This window comes from Aspergillus nidulans, chromosome VII (assembly GCF_000011425.1).
Source record: "Aspergillus nidulans FGSC A4 chromosome VII".
Lineage (NCBI taxonomy): Eukaryota > Fungi > Ascomycota > Eurotiomycetes > Eurotiales > Aspergillaceae > Aspergillus > Aspergillus nidulans.
The window spans coordinates 2,740,755-2,756,002 of NC_066263.1; the positions used below are offsets into that span (position 1 = coordinate 2,740,755).

At 50.1% G+C, this 15,248-nt stretch overlaps 5 protein-coding genes across 5 annotated transcripts, besides 3 other annotated features; 2 read left to right on the forward strand and 3 right to left on the reverse strand.

Moving 5' to 3' along the window:
• Positions 1 to 15,248: part of a sequence feature (contig 1.32 1..435990(1)) that runs on past both edges of the window.
• ANIA_02079 (pre-rRNA-processing TSR2 family protein) lies at positions 253 to 1,045 on the forward strand (the record flags this gene model as incomplete). Its single annotated transcript, XM_654591.1, has 2 exons — positions 253 to 765; positions 965 to 1,045. The coding sequence occupies 2 exons, from the start codon at positions 253 to 255 to the stop codon at positions 1,043 to 1,045; spliced, it is 594 nt and encodes a 197-aa protein (XP_659683.1).
• Positions 914 to 3,430, reverse strand: ANIA_02080 (translation termination factor GTPase eRF3). Its single transcript, XM_654592.2, has 2 exons — positions 1,282 to 3,430; positions 914 to 1,228 (listed from the first exon to the last, which is right to left on the reverse strand). Exons 1-2 carry the CDS (start codon positions 3,358 to 3,360, stop codon positions 1,181 to 1,183), a joined length of 2,127 nt encoding a protein of 708 aa, XP_659684.1. The 5' UTR covers positions 3,361 to 3,430; the 3' UTR covers positions 914 to 1,180.
• On the forward strand, positions 3,876 to 6,092 carry ANIA_02081 (RanGTP-binding protein; the record flags this gene model as incomplete). Its single annotated transcript, XM_654593.1, has 5 exons — positions 3,876 to 3,896; positions 3,952 to 3,983; positions 4,068 to 4,125; positions 4,301 to 4,335; positions 4,391 to 6,092. 5 exons carry the CDS (start codon positions 3,876 to 3,878, stop codon positions 6,090 to 6,092), a joined length of 1,848 nt encoding a protein of 615 aa, XP_659685.1.
• ANIA_02082 (BSD domain-containing protein) lies at positions 6,290 to 7,931 on the reverse strand (the record flags this gene model as incomplete). The annotated part of the gene is made up of 2 exons (XM_654594.2): positions 6,290 to 6,852; positions 6,920 to 7,931. The coding sequence occupies 2 exons, from the start codon at positions 7,929 to 7,931 to the stop codon at positions 6,557 to 6,559; spliced, it is 1,308 nt and encodes a 435-aa protein (XP_659686.1). The 3' UTR covers positions 6,290 to 6,556.
• On the reverse strand, positions 8,076 to 10,022 carry ANIA_02083 (uncharacterized protein; the record flags this gene model as incomplete). Its single annotated transcript, XM_654595.1, has 1 exon — positions 8,076 to 10,022. The coding sequence occupies one exon, from the start codon at positions 10,020 to 10,022 to the stop codon at positions 8,076 to 8,078; it is 1,947 nt and encodes a 648-aa protein (XP_659687.1).
• Positions 13,883 to 13,945: a sequence feature (Short protein (ANIA_11325, CBF86144.1) was converted to a misc_feature.).
• Positions 14,028 to 14,030: a sequence feature (Short protein (ANIA_11325, CBF86144.1) was converted to a misc_feature.).

The following is a 15,248-nucleotide window of genomic DNA, read 5'->3' on the forward strand; positions in this document are numbered from 1 at the left end:
GTTCCGTTGACTATAAGAACTTATAATTGCATAATTTCTTGATCGAAAGATTTCCGCCTCATTTCAGCTCCATAGCTGCGGCAGACCAGCACGCAATTGCAAAAATCAGTTCAATTCAATATATCACCCGCATTCAGACTATTGCCAAAGACGATCTCTCAATCGAAACTCCCGCAGTGTTGCTCATACGCACTGCAGACAACCATTCAATAAAAGCACAAGCTATACCACTTACATCAAAAGTCGCCCACAATGTCCGACCAACAGCCCACCACCGCCGCAGCGGCAACCTCGAACCCCGCCCAGCAAACTGCCTCCTCTTACCTCGACCTTGGCATAACGCTCGCAATAAACGCCTGGCCAGCCCTCTCACTCGCAGTAACAAGCAATTGGGGTGGTCCGACCTCTGCTGACAAACGCGACTGGCTCTGTGGCGCAATCTCTGACATGATTGCTGACCGCCCGGAAACCGACGCAGAGGACCTGGAGGACGTCTTGATACAAGTAATGAATGACGAGTTCGATGTTGTTGTAGACGATGAAAGTGCAGGGGAGGTAGCAGATCGGATTATGGAAATTCGCAAGATGGTCGAGAATGGGGAGTTCGATGGCATCAGACAGATGTGGGAGGAATGGGAGAGGAAGGCGGCGAAGAAGGGCGATGCTGTTGCGGCGTTTAAGAGGGGGGAGGATCAGGACGGTGAGACGGACGATGATGAGGAGGATGGTGAGGAGGACGAGGAGATGGGGGAGGCTCCAGCTTTAGTGAGTGCTCCGAGGGAGCGAGTTGAGCCTGAAGTTGATGAAGATGGGTTTACGAAGGTGGTTGGGAAGAAGAGGCGGTGACTTTAAGATTGAAAGAATGAGTTGGGCAAGCGTGATGTGATTCCCCTAAATAGACATATCTTTTGCATGTAATCGTAACTTGTCATGATAATATTGTGGGCTACTTCATGGTATCTAGAAAAGGTCTACACAACGGCAAACGCGAAAGATGACTTTTCATATCCAGGAAAACAGAAAACAAAAATGCGTAAATCTATAGGAAAAGTAATCGAATGAAATTCATCATCATCAACCAGTCTTAGCCCCCTCAAGTCACCCTTGGGTCCCTGGGATACCTTGACCGTTGCCCAGTAATATCACATGAGAGTATTAGGATGCGTTACTGGGGATCCGTCTACGCATCAATGAGCTTGGTAATCATACCAATAGCAATAGTTTGGCCCTGTGGTCTTGATTAGTTTATCGTTGCTTTACCCAACAAAAGATAGCACTTACTTGGTCACGTAGGGTGAAACGACCCATTTGGTTGTAGTCTTCGAAACGCTCAACACAAACAGCGCCGGCAGCGCTAGTGATTTCGATGCGGGCAATGATAGTCTGACCCCTGCTGGCGAAAGGCGGAGGGCGCTTGCTCCGGCGTCCAGTACCGGGCTCGAGCTTGTGGAGCAGAGCTGCAATGGTGATCTCTTCCACAGCTGAGTGCACGTGCATGACGCAGTTGAAACCGGCAGTGAGAATACTCTTGAGATCAAGAATCCTAATTTTAGCCTCGAAGGCAGAGACACAGTGAACTGGACGCTTAGGGGAACACATGACAAATCCAGGAAGCAGATCTTCCTCTTCAACACCACGTAGGCGCATGCGCACTTGATCACCGCAAGTGGCGGTCGCAATCTCATCTTCAGTTTCACCATAGAGCGCCGCAATCTCGACTTTCGTACGGTTTGGCATGATGATGCAACTAGCGTTCTTCTTGATGACACCGGCTTCAATACGTCCTTCAACCATAGTGCCCATGTCACGGTATTTGGCGCTGATCGGCATCATGAAAGGTGCATTAAGGTTACGCTCGGGCATCTTCATCTCTGTGAGATATTCAATGAGGGAAGGACCGTTGTACCAGGGGCAAACGTCCTTGGGAACACGATCCTTAACACCCAGGGTCTGCTGCGCTGAGATGGGCATGAAAGTCAAATCATCCTTCTTGTAACCAAGAGCTTCCAAGAATTTGGAAACCTTGACTGTGCACTCCTTGAAACGATCCTCACTCCACTCGACAGTCGGATCATCCATCTTGTTGACAGCGACGATAAGCTTTCGTACACCGGTGTTTCTTGCTAGCAAAGCGTGCTCACGAGTCTGTCCGCCTTTTTCGAAACCAGTTTCATACTCGCCCTTGCGCGCGGAGATAACAAGGACACCAACATCAGCTTGCGAAGCTCCACCGATCATGTGGTGCACGTAAGACTTGTGACCAGGGGCGTCGAGGATAGAAAAGCGTCGTTCAACGACACCATCGGGTGTTTGAATGTCAACCTTGAAGTGAGCACGGCCCACCTCAACAGTCTTTCCTTTAGCACGCTCCTCGTTGGTCAGATCCAGAGCCCAAGAAAGATACCATGTTTCACGACCAGCTTCCTTCGCATCCCTCCTGTATTTGTCAAGTGTACGCTCATCCACCATGCCGGTAACGTAGAGAATAGATCCACCGAGAGTGGACTTTCCGGCATCGACGTGTCCAATGAAGACAATGTTCACATGCTCTTTCTTTTCACCATAGATTTCCTTCAGTGTCTCCTCATCAACGTCTGCCTTCTGCTCCGCAGCGACAGCGTCTGCATCACGCTTTTCCTTGGCAAGCTCCGCACGCGAAGGGCTCGATCGCCCAGGGCTGTTGCGCCCTGATGGTGCCGGGGATGATTTACCGCTAGCGGCTGCCTTTTGCTCCGCCTTCTTTTCTGTCTTCTCAACAGCCTTCGCGGCGGTCACCTTGGAGGCAGCTTCAACGGCTGCGGGGCCCTTAGCGTCGGCGAGAGATCCAGAATCTGAAGAGGGCGTGGTCGATGCCGGTGTAGGGGTACCAATCGAGAGGACCTTCGTTTTGGGAGCTGAGGGAGAGTCGCTGGCACCACCAATGCTCAGGACCTTGGCCTTGGGGGCGGCATTGCTGGCGGGTTTCGGGGCAGGTTGGGCTGGGGCGGCGGCGGCGGGCGCAGCCTGGCGAGGCTTCTGGGAAAATTGCTGTTGCTGCTGGTAGTTACCGTAGTTTTGGTTGTAGATCTGGTTGTAACCGCCAGGTTGCTGGCCATATGCGCCGTATTGGCCGTACGCCTGTTGCTGGTCATAGCCTTGGTACCCCCCGTAGCCCTGTCCATATTGGCCATACTGAGGATAGCCCCCGTACGGCTGGAACTGCTGTCCGGGCACGAAAGCAGCTGCCCCAGGCTGGAAGGAAGCAGCGCCGGGGTGGAAAGAAGGAGCTTGAGGCTGAGGCCGTGACTGTGCGTTCAGGTTAACGCCCTCAGTCTGCCTAGACAGCTCATCCTCCCAGGAATCAGGAGTCTGGTTAGCCATGTCGATTGTTATAAGTGCTTAGCAAGACAACCGCTCGAACAAGACAATGGAAAAAAGAAGAGAAGGATTTGGCTGCTCGAAAGACAAAGGCGAGGATGAAGGAGGGGTGTGTCTTCCCCGAGCAAGGCGAGTGGGGCTGCGGATTTTGCAAAGCGGAGGATGCCAAGAGATGTTAGTGCTGACTCAGCAGGGCTGGTGACTACCAAGATGGTGGCAGAAGGAATACAAGATATTCAATTTTTTTGCCCGACTTACGCGTATTAAGAGATTGATAGGAGTGCCAAAGGTAGATATCTGTCGTCTGGGGGCGGTTAATTCGTAGCTCCTTTCGTCTGATATGGAGTACCCGATCTCGTAGGGCACGAATACCAAGAGTTACCAGCCACAGTGACCTCTTATCGATAAGCCCAGGAGAGCCACAGCAGACATCCCACTTGAGACACCTTTGTTTTCTACATATTGCCAGCGTCTTGCATTATGGTGGAGTCGAATATTAGCCAGTCTGTAATACCAATATGGACGCATTTCTAGCCCGCGTAAGCTAGAACTGGCGCTGTCGAAAGATATGCAAGTAGCTAACTTTCTTCGCAGCTCACGCAGCAGGCGATGAACTATGCGATTCGGTATGCACCTTCGTCTTGCTTGCCCATACGTCATTTAAGAATGAGCGATGCGCGGTACCAGAATGCTCTAACACTTTCCAATAGCTCAGGCATCGCCATCACAGCTAGTTACGCCATCCGCCAGTCTTCGAGATTACTGCAAGTAGGTGTATATGCTCCACATTACGCTGAGAACGCTGCTAATCAGGTCAACTCTTGAGAATGTTGACAAAAGCGTGGAAAGAGATGAGCTACTTGCGCTCCAACAACGACTTGAAAGCAAGATTCAAGTTAGAGCCCTCTTACACCTTTTCAAAGATGCATGACTGATTGAACAGGTTATATCGCCCGCTATTGACATGATCGAGCTAATGTAAGAGGCATTATCTGTTCCTTTACGCATGAGACGACTTTTCTGACAAGCTTAGCGCTGCGCGGGGCAACACATCTTTGGAATCTGCAGTTTGCCTCACCAAGTCTCTTCGACTGGATATTCAGTCACTGGGCCAACGACTGGCAACGGCCGCTTTTTCTGAAGAGCAGAGTCAGAAGGGAGGAAAGAGCCCGACAGATATGTCAAGAAGTAGGGAGATGATCAAGCTCATCATACAAGATATCAAGAGGCTCTTGGTCCGGATTGAGGATGCAGTCCCGCTCATGAACCTGGCTATTACAACTTCAGGGGCTAAGCTGTCGACTAACCTCCCAGCAACAATATCACCCTCTCGACTACTACAGGCAAGCACATTTCTCACAGCTGGTGACACGCAGTACTCCATTTCTCCATCACAAGCAGTTCAGATTGGACCCTCGTTTACTCTCTCGATGTACATGCTATTTGCAAGTCATCTCCGCCCTCATGATGAAGAAGGTATTCGTGAAACGACGTGGAAGGAGGTCATGCACAAGGCTCGGTTAAAGCTACGACGAGTACCAATGGATATGGCGGTTGCCCCAGGAAGCCAGCGGCCGCTGCAAATACCGGCTGATGCAAGAATAGACGAATTTGCCTACCAAATCTTGGTGGTAGAAGATCTGCATGATGGAAGAGTCCATGCCTTCGATGAAAACGAGTCCCAGCCTCAAAGCTTTGAAGATATTGATGCTGCTGGGATACGTGAGATAATACCGATCCATCAGATCTCGAAGATCTTTTACGCGGACACTGGAAGGATCCTCAATATCAGTACTGAGGGCGAAACGAACAACCCAGTTCTACTCTTGAAAAGAGATATAAACGCGGTCCCACCACGTCGGATGGTCGAACGAGATATGGCTGGCTTTGGCGCTCCGCATGAATCCGAGCCTGAAGATGAGATAGATGAAATACAGGCGCAACTGGATGCCCAATTGATTGGAACCACAGTCAATACCCTGAACCCGAGCTTTCATGAAAGCTCTATTCCCGACCAATGGCGGTTACCCAAAGATCTGGATCCTGAGTGGATAGCCTTTGAAGTCTACAACGAGAACGACGAGTCAGACACCGAGTCAGACGATGAAACTACCAAGACGCCTGATCCTACCGAGAAAATGGCGCAGCTCTCCATAAATGCAGACAGGGAATCGCGCCGCACAGCTTCACCACAGCCTGGAAAATCCCAGTCTCAGCCAACAACAATCTCAAACCCTCTTTTCAACAACATCCGGACTTCACTTTCACTCCTTGAGACTCTCCTCCGCCTGATGTCTCTCCAACAATTCCAACAACAGTCCCACCTTTCCATCAGCGACGAACTACTCAACTTTTTCTTGGAGGAATCTTCGACAACTGGCGCCGGGGGAGACGAGCAATACCGTCAACGACTCCGCGCTGACGCAAGACGAAGGGTGGGATGGGATCCGTACGATGAGAGTCCTGTCAAGCGACGAGGTGAAGACTATCAGTACAGTGGGACTCCGGAGGGAATGTCTATTGGGTATACCAGGGAGTCAAGTGAAATACCTTACACGCCTAGTGAAAGGACAAGGGGTTATCAGCTTCGCTCAAGGGAAAATACACCGGAGACCCCCTCGCAAATGCGACGGTCTGTTTCACGAGCGGCTGATCTGAGGCGTGATAGTGGGACACGGGGCTCTTCAGCGCATACTCACGAGCGACAGAGGAGAGGTTCGCCGCTTGCTCACTAACTTATTAAGATGATACAAAACTATTGAATCATTGGAGAGGACATTTCATGGCGTACTAAACGACATTCGCCAATGTAAAGATAAGTTTTGAGTAGCTTCAACCCGTGCGTGCGCTTGCAATATACTGAACATATACGTAGGGTGGGTTTGATATATAGATTCCAGAGAAGCATTATATGCATACTCAAAGCGAGCATTTGGGGAATATAGACTGTGTACTTAGTGCCGAGGATTATCGCTAGGGGTAAGAAAATAAAGTAAAGACCAATAATGGACGCCCACTGGAAAACAACAGCAAAAGAGAGAAGAAACAACACCGACCCAACTCCTTCTGTCTCGCCTAGTCGCATCTCTTCAATCATCCAGTGGTCGAAGTAGATGGAACTGAATGGTGGCGAAAATATCCATATTTGTCTGTGCACACAGTCCTGCCTGATATGCAGCAAGGAGGTATGGAGGACTTTCTACTCCCAGTCATCATCACTGTCATCGTCTTTGGATTTCTCCTTGGGACTAGCCGGAGTTCGACTCGTGGTGCCGCTGACGAGGTCATAACTCGACTCGCTGTCCGGCTGGGAACCCTGGTCGTTTGATCGGCGCGGTTCGTTTGGTTTTAGTGTTTTTGAGTCGGCGGAGGATTGTGCGGGAGCGACATTGTTTGCCTTATTCTTGTCCGAGACTTGCGGCGTGGAGGGAGAGTCGGTGTCGTCGTCCGAATCGTCGTCCCAGCCTACTTCTTCCTCTTCTTCGACGCTAGCGCCTGTAGATATCAAGAAATTGTTAGCCATGAGATAACTGAAGGAGGACTCGAGAAAGATAGGACATACCCCTCAAAAGTTCCTTCCGCTTCTGCTCCTCAGTCTCAATAACAAGACGGAGGAAGTAGTACCGAGACCAGAAGTCCGCGTATTGCACCTTCTCTGGCACAAGCTTTTCCATCGAAGTGCGCAACTCCGGGTACTTTTCGAGATCCGCAGCGATAGCAGAAGTCTTGTCGTCGATGCTGAACGAATTTTGGAAAGCAGGCCACTCGTCACTCACAGGGTCCTTGAGGAAGCTGTCAAGCGTTGTGTGGATGACATGAAGCTGGGCCTCGAAGCGCGTCGCATGGATAACCCTCTTGCCCTCAGCATCCTTGCTCTCAAAAAGTACCTTCGAGTCTAACCCAGACTCTTCCTCAGGGGGAACAATGGTAACAGCCTCCCTCAATTTCTGTGTGATATTCATTCCAAAGCGCAGAATCGCCTCGTCGGCTGCTTCCTCTGCCTTCTCAAGCTCCTTCAGCCGTCGAGCCGCCTCCGTCTTGAAACGGGCGAGGAAGCTCTCGCCTCCGGCAGTCTTCTTGTCGCCACCATCCTGCTGCTGTTCTGTCTTGGAGGAGCCTCCCGCAGCGCAAGATTCCGTAGGAGTTAGAGAGCCGTCCGTTGTTCCTCGCTCAGCGGTGGTGCCAAACGCTGTGCTGAGCGATAGGCCCCTTGTCCGCCCCACAAGGCTATCTTTGAGGCCGGTGAATCCTTTGACGGCTTCTTCGCTGGCGGCGGCGTATTCCTGTCGTGCGCCTTCGTAGTAGCTTTCACCATGTTTACGGACGTTGCCCCAGATGTCGCCGAGGCGTGAGCCCCAAGGGCTTGCGGAGAAGGCGCGGAAGGTCTCCTGTAGCTCGGTGTTCAAATCGACGGCGGGTTGGTTCGTGTTGGTTGTACCCTGCTGGGATTCGTCCTTTTCTGTTTGATTGCTGGAGGAGAATAGATCCCCTTGGACATAATCGTAGATATCCATAGTTCGGTGTTTGTTGGGGAAGAGGGGAAATTGGGGGTTGCGATGATCAGCGACAGTCATGATGTCTTGGCTCTCCGCAGGCGCTTTGTTTTGTTATCGGGTCTACGATGGGCCGACCGCCGAACTCACGAAGCATGCAAGAATGTAGTGGTCTTTTTACGTAGGAATTAAGAGGCTTAATCTAGTGATATATATACGTTTTCATCATGAATCCGGTTGATTGTACGGTTCTCCCACGCTGTCCTGGCTGCTCATCCAAAACCCAGGTATGGGTATGCTTTCCATGACGCTCGATGTTAGAATCTGGCTTCTGGAAAGCATCGCTCGAGGCGCAGAGTCCTGTCCAGCAGTTCTCGGCCTGCCAGCCCTGTCTACTGGTTGTGAGGATTCAACTTGAACCACAACGTTTCTCGCAGATGGACCATGTCCATTCAAGGGGACGCTGTCCTCATGGCGTGCGGCTGGTGAGGACTCAGGAACAATGTCTGTCGGCGTTCTACTTCCGTCCTCTGAATCAGGGAGAGTTTGATCCAGACTTTGGGTTTCAGACACCATAATCGGCGCATTTGACGTCAGCGGGGCTTTCATAGGCGAGGATGACGGAGTTGGGGTTATAGAACGCAATCCATTTGATTCCTCTGGGAAGAGCTCTGCCAATTTCTGCGTATTAATTGTAGGCACAGGTTCTAGCGGAAATTGGGTATTGGGATGAACCCTTCGGTAGCATATTGACGCTTCGGATAGGAGAGTCGATTCAGATGAAAATGGGCCATACTCAGGCTCTTTTACGGACACAGGCTGTGGCGGTAATTCTTGAGACTCGATGATTGGGGAGTTGGGCTCATTCTCCACGGGTGCCTCGTAGACTGCGATGTTCGTATCCTTAGATGAGCTTGAAATATCCTGCATGCCGTCTTCATATTCATCATAGTCCGACTCTGCGTCAGTCTCATACACGACTGTTCGTTGTGCTGGGCGCTGTCTCGGATCAAACGCGGCCGGAGCATCAGCAACAGCAACAGACTTTTCGCGTCCAGTTGTTTTAGGCGTTCTTTCAGCCGATGCGCGCCGCGCTAATGGAGAGGGTTGAGGGCTGTCATAATGAACTGACTGGTTCTTGTCGTTTAGCGGCATCTGCGCGATCTCAGCGGCATCGCCTTTCTCGAGCGAGGAATGCGGTTCCTCCTTTACAGGGGTCTCTTTTGAGAAGATGAGTGGACGTCTTTCAGGCGAACGAGCTGCGCTGCGGAACTGAGAGGATGTGATAAACGCGACACCAGGACTTTCAGGTGATTGTGAAGATGGTATTTCTGTCCTTAAAAGCTTTCGTGGTGTTGAAGGGAGATTTTCGACTTTCTCCTCTAGCTTCTCTTTCATTTGACAAGGCTCCTTCTTCATTGAGCATGAACTTAGTTTTCTCCTCTTATGCCCGCTGGGGGGCTCGGAAACGTATGTTGGTTGCTGTTGCTTGGTATTATCATGCTTGCCCGTGCTGGCCGCTCGAAGCTCGGGGTCTCTTTTCCTCGAGGTTAGATAGGCATATTCCAGCTTCGCATCGCCATCATCGGATTCAAGGTCGATCAGCTTTACATATTTCATCTGTGTCAAGGTATTATCATCGTTTTGCACTCCTTTGTCGTTGCCACTTTTCTTGCGCCCATTTCTTGAAATCTTATCGCCTTGAACGGAACCTTTTTTTTTCAATCTCGAAGGCGCAGAGCCAAGCCTAATGCTATTCTCACGTTTTGTCCGTGAGCCTGACGGTCTGTAGTTCTTATCGTTCGCATTATCCGGTTCGTCGTCGTCAATCTCAATCACCTCACAAGCGTTCGACCCCGAGCCGCCAATGTATTTGAACACATCATCATCATAGTCGGGCTGACTCCTCTTCACGAATTCGATTTGTGTGAGAGTCGTCTGATCCAGAGCTGTATTCCTTTTTGAGCCCCCTGATCTGGACCTTGATGTCGATACCGTCGAGGGAGTGGAAGTGGCAGTCGAAGTTGATGACGCGCCAGGCGTAACTGCTAATGAACCCACACCCAATCGCGCAGGTACTCGTGCCAATTTGCTAGATGAGGCTGGTTTGTCGGGAGTGCGGAATCGATCTGGATTGCTTCTCGAAATCCTGTCGTTATCACCCCGCCCCATCGCAACTCATACAACAAGCAGAAATAGACTGAGTGGGTTTCACGGCGAGGCATGGGCCTGAATAAAGTGGTTGGTCGGATCAAGGCAAGAGCTCGTACCACTATAATTTAGGTAACTGTTCATTATGACTCGATCTAATGCTAGGCTCTGGTCGTTGTGGTTGGAGCGGTGGCCAATTTGTGGACGCGTCGGACGCGTTCTACTGGCAATTGGACCGTGCGTCAGCGGAGCCCGGTATTTCCTGATTAAGAGCAATATAGTTCAAGATGATGAATTAACGATACTATAGTACATAGTAGATTATGGTATACAAACGCAGGATACATAATATGTTGAATCCAAGTTGACATCAGTTCTCTGTGACAATAGACAAAGCTGAGACTCAACTGCTGTGTGCCATGGTGACAACATTACGCCATACTAGAGAGGCCTGCTCTGAGGCCGCTTCCCGCACTTGTCATGCAAATCATTTTAAAACTACGAAAGGATCAACGAGCAGCTTTTCGAGAACATTCAGTGCCAGAAGATACCCTGTTATGCTTACAACTACGGGTACAAGCCCTGGCAACCGGCCCTCAATTCCTGGCACGTGAGACCAACATATTCCAACTATTGGTTGTAGTGAGCCTTCACTTCTCATACCTGGCTCAATACCACGAGGAAGAGGAATGTTCTTTAATGTCTCGATATGTGGTAGTATTTCTGAACCCTAGAACTACGGCTCGCTGTCATACTCTTCAGAAATGGCAAAGAATCAGCCTAAGCAATTGTCACCATCACCATGGCGTAACATGCTAAAGGCTGTTTCATGCCCTGTGACACGCTTCTGATAGACCGAATAATATAGATGTAGGCGATAAATCGGCAGTGGCTTGCATAAGAACGATGAGTTTGGCGGTTTCCTAACACGCACAAACAAGCGAGGAAACCGTTACGGTGGGTATCAAGGTGCGTGCCAGGGCGACGATATCACGCTTTCAACTGCTGTCTCGCTCTCTCAGTGACGCTGATGAGTTTCCGCGGAAGATCGATCACTCGACGCGTGTCTTCGGAGGACTGGGTAAGGTGTATCGACCGCATCCGTTAGAAAGTCAACGATGAAGCCGTGGATGTTGGGAAATCGCCTAGATAAAAGACCAAAGCAGACGTTTTATTTGAGATGCATATGTTTGTGGTAGTGAACTAAGACAGCGGCGAGGAAGAAGGGCGATTGGCGAGGCATACTGGACCGAAGCACCTTTTACCTGCTCGAGCAAACATTTGAATAAAGACGGACGAAAAAAAGTACCCGTAAAGTAGATATCAGATGCCTTTGGAGGATAACTGTTAGAATTGGGTTGGATTACTACCAATAACACGGATACTTGAGCGACCACATACCACAGCTACCAACGTTCATTGCGCACCGCTGCAGCTCTCCTGACTTCTATAACCGGGAACTGTGCCAACGAAGTGATGTAAATTGTCCATGACACGATTGGAAGCCGAATGAGAGAGAGTAGTAGCATGAGTTTTGTGGGACAGTAGGTGGTGGGAAAGAAACTGCCAGCCCCAGTGAAGAACTACCTAAGCCTGTTACGGAACTATTGTTTGCGCACTTGTACCTGCACAGCCGTCTCACGGTTTCTGAGGCTAATGTCAGGATAGAACCATGCCCCTGAGCTTTTTCTGTTCAGATTCTGGAGCTAAGCGCGTGCCTTTCCGTTTAGTTTCCGGCATGAAGATCCCAAATAAGGAGCACCGACAGGGTGCTCTGCACAAGGAGAGTATCCAAGGTTGGTATTACTGGTTGATATTACTGGTCCCAATCCTTGCGATACATGACCACTTCTGCTCGCTAGTAATCGAGAGAGCGACTTCAGCTTGCCTGGCGCAAGCCTGTGGAAGCAATGGCTGCACCTCACAAATGATAAGCCCAAGACTTTCTAGCTTGAGAATCTCGGCACTTCAGAGTACCGTGTTGGTAGTGTCCACAAACGTAATGTCTCTCCAAAGGTCACCATCTAACTACTTGTGGATGTCGTCTAATCCCCGACAAGCTGAAGGCCCCGGCCCACACTCCTTGCATACAGAAATGGGACTCCGCCAATTGCGTTCTTTTCACTTCAGAATTTGTAAGGCTCAGCGTTGCAGGATTCCTTCGGACTCTCGAAGTTCTAATCTAGCCGGGGATGGCATACAAAGCCCGTAGAATATATTCTAGCGCACATATAGCCGGAACACGGAACTGCAGTTGGTGGTGCATTAGGCAATAGACACCACAGTAAACTTCGAAGTTCTAGCCCCTTAATTCCCGATGCCCGGCTTGAGCTGTGGTAGCTCTGTGGCTTATATCAAGAGCTGTCTGAGTTCTGGTTGCACTTCGGACCCTGCTGTTTCTATTCCGTAGATACGGCGTCGTGATAAAGGTCAAGATTATCTATCGGATTCTGCTCCTTGCGCTGGCCGAAATAAAGCTCATTTTCTGACCGGTTTCTAACCGTTTTCTGCCCGTGATTAAAAGCGGATTCATGTTGCCTTGCGGAAGCCAGAATTTGGACAAACATGTCACATGGTTCTCCACCAGTATCTACCCAACACGTAGCAGTGATTTGCAACTAACGATGCGTCAACCAGGTTTTCGAAACTGATGCCCATGGGCTAGACTACCCCAGCACGACAGAAGCCCTGGATTGGGCAGTTACTGGGGTAATTCAAGACCCATATTCCTGCAATGTTGCACATGCATCGTCTGAACTAGCAGCAGATGCTGTGACATTGAACCACAGTGTACTGCATGCGGGCTTTGAACGTGTAATAAGCAGGATTGACGTTCAAGCCCCGGGATTTGTCTCCATTATGGCTTTCAGCTTCCATCAGCCCAGAGTAGCGGTCTGCTGCAGGATAATATCGCTCTGTGTATGCTTTACGTAGTCCTCATTCTTGGGTTGAAACACAGTATGGATATTGCGGATCAATTTGCAAGCGCCGGATATTATATAGGCTGCATATGGCGTTGATCAGCTAAGTCAGTCGGCCGTTTACTTTCCCGACATTGGGAATTCGTTAGCTGGAACTTCCAATACAAACATAGTTCGTCCTTGCCCCTCATCTCCGCTCCGACGAGCTCTCTGCCTTCGTTATTCGAGCTACGCCAGAATCACCGAACCACTAGCCGTCCTACAGCCAGGGCAGGCCAGATGCGCCAGCAGCACTTTGCTTTTATGGTCTCACTGCCATGGGCCTTCTATTAGCCCAATACTGACTGACAAGCGCGACATACTGACGAGTCTATCTAAAGCAAAGCGGTGCCTCTGCTGTCTCGGTTAACCTGAGTCAAATCTGCAGACGCGACCTGGATATACCTTGTCAACCTCTGGCCAATGGTCGATCGACATTGAAAATCCCCTTAAATACGCTTTACGTCTTTTAGAGGGCCTAATTTTCTGCTCTATGAGGCGGGAATATTATGATCCCGAGCTAGTACTATATAATGGGTATAAAGGTTACTATTTGTCTCGACCGTGTAAATACTCGTATACGACTGTGCCTAGGGCGGGAATTCGAGGACAAAAGTGGGGCAGGTTCCGACAGTCTGGATACGGACCGCAGCTCCGTTAATAATTTGACCGTGGAGCTGGGCCGCAGTCTTTCAAATCGGCAGGCGCGATTACGAGCCTGAAATTCGAGGTGACTATGTTATATGTTAACAAGGCCTCAACTTCCAAAGATTGACGCGAAAAGATGCTCGGATAGTTTCTAGTCAGAATGAGCTGACCGAGGTCTGCATGATTTAATATATTTAACTTTGGCCGATTTACTGCTAAATTAATCGGGGGTCGGAAGATTCTCAGCAGCCGGGCAACCCATCCGGACGGATATTAAGGGAGCGATCCACGGGTCAGGTTTTCCAGTAGCATGGCACCACCGCCATTGGATCCCACCTTTGTCGGAGCGATCATCCATAGTTTACCTCTTATACCATTTGTACCGCAGTAGTCCTGTATTCGTACTGCTACCACTTACCATTGTCAGTCTTCTTGTTGGGAATTAAAGGTGCGCCCGGGCGGACGCTGCGTTGGCTTCATGCGAGGTTCAACGCCGTCGCGGGTCGACCGGGTCGGCCGGGACCGGGAATTGAAAGTCAATTTGGAGTCTAGAAAGCTGCATGCGTGACAACCAAATGTCTGGCATAGATGGCACCAGACCCTCGCGAAGCTTGAGACGCTGTGGGTGAGCAATTGTCTACTACAACTGATTGCTGGTAATCTATGTATTTATATGGAAGATAAGAGGAATATTGATACCGGCAACCCTGAGCGAACCGAAACCTATTTCCTAATCCGTTCAGGCTGTTTGGACTTTGCTGTCCCAAATTTAGGGCACTGCCGTCGGAGTTGGGCGCCGTCCCATCCCAGCAGTCTGGAACAGGCGCGCCTGTGCTTTTTACTGTGTGACGGAAGTCTTGAAAAAAGAAGCGGAGGGGTAAAAAGCAAAGTGTACAAAAATATTATCACTATGTCCCAACTGCCGGTGGTATGTTGATGGCGATTGACTGCATATCACAATAGGCGAGTTTCCTGTTAGTCGGCCCAAGGAAGTGAGATCGATGAATGGGTATTTTTCTTAATTCGGAAATAGACCAAAACGGAGACGTTCGGGCGGATTAACCCTCGAGATTTTCAGCCCGAGCAGGTCATTGAGGTCGCCAAATGACAGAGCGGGCAAAGCCTGTAACTCGCAAGAAAATGAATCCCGGTAGCATATTCAGACCTTGGCATGATATTTGCTGCATCCCATACTCCTGTGGTACTCTTAAAGAGTCCGATAGAATGAGCACTGTCAGGCGATCGACCGCGCGAACCGCCCGTCTGGGTCAAAGATTATTCTAACTTTCTTGGGATTCTGAATGCCGGGACACTTGACACATGAAGCTGCGCGGCACTGACCTCCTACTAGGCTCCAGCTGGGTCCATCGGCTGCCGACCTATTGATTAAACCTCCGCATGGGAGCGAAGAAAACCCGACCCCTCCAGCCCCTAATTGTGCGAGGCTTTCACACAATGACAGGATGTAGAAGTGAGTCAGGATTGTCCATTGGTTCATAATTCCAAATCTCACCCCGAGACTCTTCCACCTCACCATTCGCTCGTCACCTTCATTGGACCGATGCCATTTAAGTTAAGCTGGGTTCCAAGGTTTCGACTAGAGCCAGAGGGTCAAAACTTAATCCAGCCCGTCGGGACT

What these genes read in the sequence shown, in the direction of transcription:
- ANIA_02080 (XM_654592.2), bottom strand. Translation starts at nt 3,360, where the DNA reads ATGGCTAACCAGACTCCTGATTCCTGGGAGGATGAGCTGTCTAGGCAG. An exon ending in GTTTCACCCTACGTGACCAA is followed by an intron (nt 1,229 to 1,281) that starts GTAAGTGCTATC and finishes TCAAGACCACAG; the next exon opens with GGCCAAACTATTGCTATTGG.